The sequence below is a fragment of the Hyla sarda genome, unplaced genomic scaffold (genome assembly GCF_029499605.1).
Source record: "Hyla sarda isolate aHylSar1 unplaced genomic scaffold, aHylSar1.hap1 scaffold_569, whole genome shotgun sequence".
Lineage (NCBI taxonomy): Eukaryota > Metazoa > Chordata > Amphibia > Anura > Hylidae > Hyla > Hyla sarda.
This window is the reverse complement of record NW_026610581.1, coordinates 86833-95563: the sequence shown is the minus strand read 5'-3', so window position 1 is coordinate 95563 and position 8731 is coordinate 86833. Positions and strand designations below refer to the sequence as shown.

At 52.1% G+C, this 8731-nt stretch overlaps 1 protein-coding gene across 2 annotated transcripts; it reads right to left on the bottom strand.

Annotated features, from left to right (window-relative positions):
* Positions 1-379: 379 nt before the first annotated feature.
* LOC130340147 (terminal nucleotidyltransferase 5C-like) lies at positions 380-8103 on the bottom strand. 2 transcript variants are annotated; one of them, XM_056554124.1, is made up of 2 exons: positions 7669-8103; positions 380-2637 (listed from the first exon to the last, which is right to left on the bottom strand). In XM_056554124.1, the coding sequence occupies exon 2, from the start codon at positions 2616-2618 to the stop codon at positions 1449-1451; it is 1170 nt and encodes a 389-aa protein (XP_056410099.1). In that variant the 5' UTR covers positions 2619-2637; positions 7669-8103; the 3' UTR covers positions 380-1448. The 2 variants fall into 2 exon arrangements, with proteins under 2 accessions (XP_056410099.1, XP_056410098.1); XM_056554123.1 differs by having other exon boundaries at positions 7512-8102.
* Between the last annotated feature and the right edge of the window lie 628 nt (positions 8104-8731).

Below are 8731 nucleotides of genomic sequence, written 5' to 3'. Positions count from 1 at the left end.
CAGAGCTGTGTTCTGCTGTTTCCAGATCACATTCAACCCCCCCTGCTGCGATGCATTGTGGGAGTTTTAGTGCACTATAGTGTTTCCATAGATCAGTGTTTCCCCAGGGTGCCTCCAGCTGTTGCAAAACTAAAACTCCCAGCATGCCCAGATAGGTAAACTGTCCAGGCATGTTTTGATTTGTAGTTTTGCAACAGCTGGAGGCACATTGGTTGGGAAACACTTAATACAGCTGAGCCAGTGTTTCCCAGCCAAGGTACCTCCAGCTGTTGCAAAACTACAACTCCCAGCATGCCCGGACAGCCAAAGGCTGTCCGGGCATGCTGGGAGTTGTAGTTTTGCAACAGCTGGAGGCACCCTGGGTCAGGGAACCCGATCTAGATGATACAGAACGCCGTCGGGGCATGATGAGAGTTGTAGTTCTTAGTCTGCAGAGCTCACACACAGTTCTAGCTGCGACACATTTCCCACAATGCAGGAGTACAGACACCATAAGACGTGTATAAGGCAGTTGCAGCTCTCGCTGTGACTAGAGACATCACCAGATCCGTACCAGAACAGAAGTAACCACAGGTGGAACAAAAACCGAAGACCGTGACCCCCCTCCCCATATAAATCCGCCATCACCCCCCTCCTTGACGCTTACGCTGCTTTTTTCTATATAGTCCGATGCTGCAGTGAACACAAGGGAAGGGGGGGGGGGGGGGGGGGAAAAAAATCCAAAAAAAAAAACCCCCCGAAATCATAATAACTGCAGTTCTCAAAATCCAAAAACAAAAGAAAAAAAGTCTACCTGCCTGCACCCAGGGGACAAACCACGGAGCGGCGGTGGCGGCAGCAGCTGCGCGGCCTGATAAGGCACAAGCTACAACATAAATAGCACTTCACGTGGAGACAAACCATAACCCGCACCCAACAACAACTACATTTTTTTTTGTACTTTTTTTGGTTGTTTTATGTTCTTTTATAATAAATAAAACAAAAATATTTCAAACTTTTTTGGTAATTTTTTTCTTTTTTTTACTTTTTATCCTTCATTTTTTTATTCTCTTCTTTTCTTCATCTCCCAGACAAGGCTCAAACGGGGGGGGGGGGGGGGGGGGGGGAAGAGATCCATCGAGCCGCCCCCCCTTACAAAGGCAATGGGCTCGTCCAAGCAACAAAACACTGGTAGGTTTAAAAGTTCGGCAGCCTCCATGACGGTTGGGGAGGGGTGGGGCACAATGGAGGCCGCAGATCGGAGAATCACAGCTCATAGTCACATGATCACAGTATCGGCGGTAACAGATGGGAAGAGGTTCATGGATTGACCTCTATGGTTTTTTTTGGGGTAGGGGGGGGGGCGGCACATTTTTTGCAGTGGAGTGGGCTCTTGGTTGCATTCCAATAATGGAGGCTCAATAGTCAAGTCTAGTGTCCAGACAGTAGAGGGTCCCGGCAGGGTTCTCCTAACTACACGGCAGCCATGTTGGGTAGGACTGGCTGTAGGAGACGGCGGTGTTGGCGATATAGTAGTTGCTGAAGTTGGCGTCGCTGACATAGGGGGCCGGCTGGTAGTAGCAGGTGACGTTGGTGGCGTTTGGTATAATGTTCTGCTCGGCCAACACCCTTAGGGCCAGCAGGGAGATGAGGTTGAGAGTCTGTCGGCGCTCGTGGCCCATTAGGCACACCGTGCTCTCGTTCACCACCCGCCGCAGGATCATCAGGTAGTCGTACTTGCTCTTCTCCTCCCCGATGAAGTGGTTGCGCAGGTACGACTCCAGCTTGCGCTGCTGCTCGAAGATGTCGGAGAAGTCGATGAAGAAGCGCGAGCACATGTAGCGCTCCAGGGACTTGATCTGCTCCTTGTCGGCCGGCTTGAAGTCGCGCACCAGCAGGTTGCTGTACTTCATGAGCCCGCCCCCGCGGATCTCCTCCGGGTTCTTGGTGTCGATCTGCTTGTTGCGCAGGTGGCCCAGGGCGGCCTCGAAGTCCCCGAACATGCTCTCCCCGATGACGGTGGGGTGGAAGTGCTCGGACATCGGGTTCTCCGCGCAGTCGTAGTAGAAGAGCAGGGAGTCCAGCACGATCTGGAAGGAGTCCACGCTGAACTCGAACTGGCGGCGGATGGAGTGGACGAACTTCAGCTCGATGTTGCGGCCGTCCTTGTTGGAGAGCGAGATGAGGCTCCAGCGGTCGGCGTCGGTGAACACCTTCACCAGCTTCTGCACGTACGCCTCCTTCAGGGTCACCGGGCTGATCTTCTCCTTGTTGACGCCCTCGGGGAGGAAGTTGAGGAGGAGGCCGATGACCACGTCTTTGACCAGCTGGAAGTCCGACTCGGAGGAGATGGTGACCCCGAAGATCAGGTCCAGGTCCTTGTAGCCCAGCCCGTTGTCCTTCACCAGGACGTGGCTGGCCGCCGAGCCGTTCAGCCGCACATCCCGCACCTTGATGCCGGCGTCTTCCAGGCGGCTGCGCACCATCTGAACGATGTCCTTCAGGGTGATCTTCAGGGTGGGGAAGTTCCCGCGCCCGTGGATGGGCACCACCTCCGTCAGGAAGCTGTTCAGGCGATCCACCTGCTCCCAGGTCAGGACGCTGCGGGCGCGGGAGGAGTCACCTTCTTTGCTGGCCATGGTTGGTTGGTTTATATCACTGCAAGAAGAGGAGGAAGACTGGTTAGTGCTGGAGACCTACATAGCTTCAGAGCTGACATTATAATTCTGCTGCATTTATCGCTAATTTAATAAATTACAGCCTAGATCTGATGCAAAACTACAACTCTCAGCATGCCCAGACAGCCAACGGCTGTCTGGGCATGATGAGCGTTGTAGTTTTGCAACATCTGGAGGACTGCAGGTTGGAGACCACTGTTCCAGAATCTCGGGCATCACTTAGTTGGCACGGTTTGCTCTGGGGAATAAGACATGATGTAACAGCAGAATAGTGAGTGCAGCTCTGGAGGATAAGAGATGATGTAACAGCAGAATAGTGAGTGCAGCTCTGGAGGATAAGAGATGATTTAACAGCAGAATAGTGAGTGCAGCTCTGGAGGATAAGAGATGATGTAACAGCAGAATAGTGAGTGCAGCTCTGGAGGATAAGAGATGATTTAACAGCAGAATAGTGAGTGCAGCTCTGGAGGATAAGACATGATGTAACAGCAGAATAGTGAGTGCGGCTCTGGGGAATAAGACATGATGTAACAGCAGAATAGTGAGTGCAGCTCTGGAGGATAAGACATGATGTAACAGCAGAATAGTGAGTGCAGCTTTGGGGAATAAGACATGATGTAACAGCAGAATAGTGAGTGCAGCTCTGGAGGATAAGACATGATGTAACAGCAGAATAGTGAGTCCAGCTCTAGAGGATAAGACATGATGTAACAGCAGAATAGTGAGTGCAGTTCTGGAGGAGTCTTATTCTGCTTTTACATCATGTCTTCTCCTCCAGAGCTGCACTCACTATTCTGCTGTTACATATGCCTTATGTACAAGCAGAATAGAGTGCAGCTCTGGAGGATAAGACATGATGCAACAGCAGAATAGTAAGTGCAGTTCTGGAGGAGAAGACTAATAGCAGAATAGTACATCATGTCTTATCCTTCAGAGCTGCATTTACTATTCTGCTATTAGTTTTCTCCTCCAGAACTGCACTTACTATTCCGCTTTTACATATGCCTTATGTAACAGCAGAATAGCAAGTTCAGCTCTGGAGGAGAAGTCTTAATCTGCACTATTCTGCCTTTAAATCATGTCTTATCCTCCAGGAGCTGCATTTACTATTCTGCTGTTACATATGTCTTATGTAACAGCAGAATAGTGAGTGCAGGTCTGGAGGATTAGACATGATGTAACAGCAGAACAGCGAGTGCAGCCCTGGAGAAGTCTTATTTTACTTTTATATGTCTTATCCTCCAGAGCTTCACTCACTATTCTGCTTGTACATAAGACATCTGTGACAGCAGAATAGCGAGTGCAGCTCTAGGCGACTAGAGTAGAAGCATGGTTTCTCTTGTACGGCAGCTCACACATATACAGTAGCGTCTCCTATAAGCCCTGACTGCACTGACGCGTTTCACAACAGCTGGCAGCTCTAAAGTCCACGACTATGCTCAGTCAGTACAAGGGTTACGCGACTACACCCCCAGGAGCCCCAACTCGCTGTCAGGGGCCACAGTGACTGTTCAGACAAGCAAGTCTAGGGGGAACCACAGGCAGTCAGTGACGCTGGCACTGTCACCTCTGGGCACACTACGGTACGGGCAGCAGGCTATATATAAAGTGCGGTGACGGCTCTGCGCGCACTGACAACACTAGAACATAAGCTGCGTAGTGACTTCGTGTACTCTGGCGGCGCGCCAGCTCATCCGCTTTTAATAGCACCCCCTGGTACTGAGCCAATGGTCACTAGAGGAGGAAGCGCAGGGGGCAGACAGAAGCCTTTCCTAAAAACAAACCCCATTCACCCAGAGGCCGGGGGAGAATTGGAGTCACCGGCCCTTTAAATACTACAGTCTGGTGGCTGATAACAGGGAGCAATAGACTAAAGTGTCCGATCACAGAGCAGCAGGCGGCGCTGGGCACAGCGCGGCTCCATCTTGGTCGTTTCAGTGTGTCAGTTTGAGCCGTCACTCTGTGCACATGTCAGGAGAAGAAGCGGCGTCTCTTAAAGGGCCGGCGCAGAGTTCACGTGAGGCTGTACTGATGCAGTTTTTGAAGTCTAAGATTTAGTTTCATTCCGCAAGGTTTCCATTCGCTGACAGTAAGCGGAGGCTGGAAACCACCCCCCCAACCAGATTCACACCGATACATTGTAACGTGTCAGCTGTGAGCACCATGAGGGGTTTCCATCCTCCGCTTTCTGTCAGTGACTTGTTAAAAATCCCCCAGGAGGTGGAGAACGCAACAAAGTGTCAAAGAACGGAAACAAAAGTATCAGAAGTCACAGGGAGGGGGGAGGAGGAGAGCAGCCTAAATATGGGGGTCACAAAAGCATGGGGGGGGGGTCCTTAATATTGTAGGCCCATTCTCAAAACCACTGCTTCATGTCAGTGAACAGAAGCGAGGAATATGAAGTGTTCAATCCCTATGGGCCCAGATGAGCATTTGCTACAGTTGCATCCAGTCTGTACGGAAGGTCTCCAAAGCTGTAGACCTCCAGGTGCTGCAGAACTACAACTCCCAGCATGCCCGGACAGCCAACGGCTGTCCGGGCATGCTGGGAATTGTAGTTCTGCAACACCTGGAGGTCATAGGCCATACAGTGACACATTGTTGCAAATTTAATACAGCTCTTCAGGAACATTCCAGTCTGTTCACTGGCAGCAAGCAGAGATCTTACACTTTTAATCTTTCCCGGTTGGTAAGTTACAGATCTCATCCAGCTGTATACAGGGGCCCCTCACCTACCTAATACCAGGGGCCACGAGAGCTACTAAAGTCACATATAGGGGGCACCCAGGAGGGACACAACTCCTCTTAAAGGGCCAGCACCCCAAAGTCTGGAAGTCCCATATGGGACAGGGAGACTGCGCCGCTTCACCACGATGTAGCAGAGCCAGGTGTGCGGAGGAAGCGTCACTAAACGGAAAAGTTCTGCTTAACCCCTTCATCTCCACTTCTGACTATTCAGGAAGTCACAGCCACCTTAACACTCCAGTCACCTCCAGAGCTGCAATCACTATTCTTATAGTCGACAGAGTCAGTGCTGGGACTTGTAGTGCACATCGGTGTAAAGACACAAGCTGCAAGTCAAGGACTATATCCCGATTTACCCCCCCCCCCCTCCCCCAAACCCAGAAAAATCACTACTAGAAGAGTTTCCCGGGCCAGTGTGCCTCCAGCTGTTGCAAAACTTGTTGCCAGAGGCTGTCCTGGCATATGCTGGGAGTTGTAGTTTCTCAGCAGCTGGAGGCACTCTGACCTACACAGACTGACTGGAGCTCTTGATGTGACCTGACACGGAAAGTGTCGGCGTCTGTGACGTCAGCCCCGGCCGCCATGACACCCCCCCCCCCCCCCCCCCTGGGGCCGATCAGGTTCATAGGTTGAGACTCACAGACTATTTTAACAGGTTGGATCAGCATTCCCAGAATGACGGACCCCCCCCCCCCCCCCGGCTATAAATAGCGCAGCCCGAGGCCGGAGCGGTGCAAATATGGACAACAGCACCTGGCGGAGGATGAGGGTCACAACCACATCGGGACCAGGGGGACCCCAAAAACCCTCAGCTCCAGGGCCTGTACCAAGTGACACCCACCACTAGACCTGCAGCTTATATACACTGACAATTCACTGACAGCAAGCGGAGGTACTGGGAGCCAATCAGGACTGTAAACCGTCACGCTTCAGCCGTTACAAAACCCAACATCTATTCTGCCACGCTGGGAGTTGTAGTTCTGCTAGCTTCTACGGAGGTACAGACTAAAAACGGGGGTGCAAGTCTCATGAGCGCCCCCTGTGTCTGCGCTAAGTTACATCTGAAAGACGATAACACAAACCATCTATTGCAGTTTGCTAAACGGGGGGCCTCCAGCTGTTGTAAAACTACAACTCCCATCATGCCCGGACAGCCAACGGCTGTCCGGGCATGATGGGAGTTGTAGTTTTGCAACAGCTGGAGGACCACTGTTTGGCAAACTGCTATACATGGTTTGTGTCGGGAGTTGTAGTTTTTGCAACAGCTGGAGGCCACCTAGTTGGGGGAAACAGACCTATACACCGAGCACAGACCAAGGCCCCTCACCCACATATCACGGGGCCCCACACCACATCCCCATTGCCCCCCCATATAACCGGTCACAGAGACCCCCCTCATTACATCAGAGGATGGGGGCCCCTCACCCACATATCATGGGGCCCCACATCACAACCCCATTGCCCCCACATAAGGTCACAGAGGCCCCCCCCCCTCCATGACAGGATAGGGACCCCAAATCCAGAACCCTATGACCACAACTCCCCCACCCCCACATAATGACCACAGGGGCCCTACAGTGTCACATGAGGCCCCCTCAGTCACCTTGCTGATTAACCCCTTGAGAGCAGACCTCCCCTACTGTACAGGGTGTATAATGAAGGATGCTGGGAGTTGTAGTGATTACTGCACAGAGCAAGGGGCTCCACACCAACTAGGTGGCCACTTTCATCTATTCCAGACTATAAAGGGTTAACAGAAGGTGGCAATGGGCTCAATATGGGCTATAAGACGTAGATTGTGGGATAATATAGAAGCCGACAGCTTTAACCCCTTCCTGACCACGATGGGGACCCCCCCAAAAAAGCTGCTACCCCCCCCCCCCATGGTATACAGCAGTCAGACCTCGCACTATAACGCACTATACAGCACTGCCTCACAAGTTTGGCTTCTCTAGCTGTTGCAAAACTACAACTCCCAGCATGCCCGGACAGCAAGAAGGTTTCAGGGAATGCTGGGAGTTGTAGTTTTACCACAGCAAGCGAGTATACAACTAACACACAACAGAAGGGACTACAGCCTCATGCACACGGCAGCGGTACCGCACTCACCAGAACGGGAATCCGCTGAGCGCACGTCTAACCTCAGGCAACTGCAGCGACACTCCGCTGACAGACGTCACACTCACGGCGCAGCGCGCTTATATAGTACGAGGACGCCTCACCGATCACGGTCCTTCCGCCAGCACCGCTGCACCGAGTACATTACCTCCTCCGCGACCAGCCGCTGTGACGGAGATCACCGGAGCACCGGCAGGGAGTTCAACCTCACCGCCGTGTCTACCGTCCGCGGAGAGCGCCGCCGTGAACGGGAAATCCTCGGGACTATTTTGTTCATTAACTTGACAGGACGTGGAGGGATCAGTGCGCGCCCGTGACGTCAGGAGCTCCCGGGCCGTGGATAGCTGCCGTCATGAATGGTTGCTAGGGAACGAATAAATAATGGGCGTGGCCAGTCAGGGGTTATCATAGTTTGTATGTTAATAGCGGCGGATGGAGGATAAGTGAGTGAACCCCGTGTCCGCCAATCACTTGGGAACGGCGTGTACGGGCAAAGTGAAAGCAGACAGCTGATTGGATGATGTGTAGGAACCCGCAGGACGAATCTGCGTCACAACCGCAAAACAGCAGTACAGAGTATTTCAGGAGAGGAGTGTGCTGATCACGTGGAGGTCACAGGGTGAGAGTTATATAGTAGAGGAGCAGGGTCCACAGCATTACAGAGTATTTCAGGAGAGGAGTGTACTGATCATGTGGAGGTCACAGGGTGAGAGTTATATAGTAGAGGAGCAGGGTCCACAGCATTACAGAGTATTTCAGGAGAGGAGTGTGCTGATCATGTGGAGGTCACAGGGTGAGAGTTATATCGTGGAGGAGCAGGGTCCACAGCAGTACAGAGTATAACAGGAGAGGAGTGTACTGATCATGTGGAGGTCACAGGGTGAGAGTTATATACTAGAGGAGCAGGGTCCACAGCAGTACAGAGTATTTCAGGAGAGGAGTGTGCTGATCATGTGGAGGTCACAGGGTGAGAGTTATATAGTGGAGGAGCAGGGTCCACAGCAGTACAGAGTATACAGGAGAGGAGTGTGCTGATCATGTGGAGGTCACAGGGTGAGAGTTATATACTAGAGGAGCAGGGTCCACAGCAGTACAGAGTATTTCAGGAGAGGAGTGTGCTGATCATGTGGAGGTCACAGGGTGAGAGTTATATAGTGGAGGAGCAGGGTCCACAGCAGTACAGAGTATACAGGAGAGGAGTGTGCTGATCA

Excerpts from the sequence above, each read along its gene's own strand:
- LOC130340147 (XM_056554124.1), bottom strand. The coding sequence starts at position 2,618 with ATGGCCAGCAAAGAAGGTGACTCCTCCCGCGCCCGCAGCGTCCTGACC.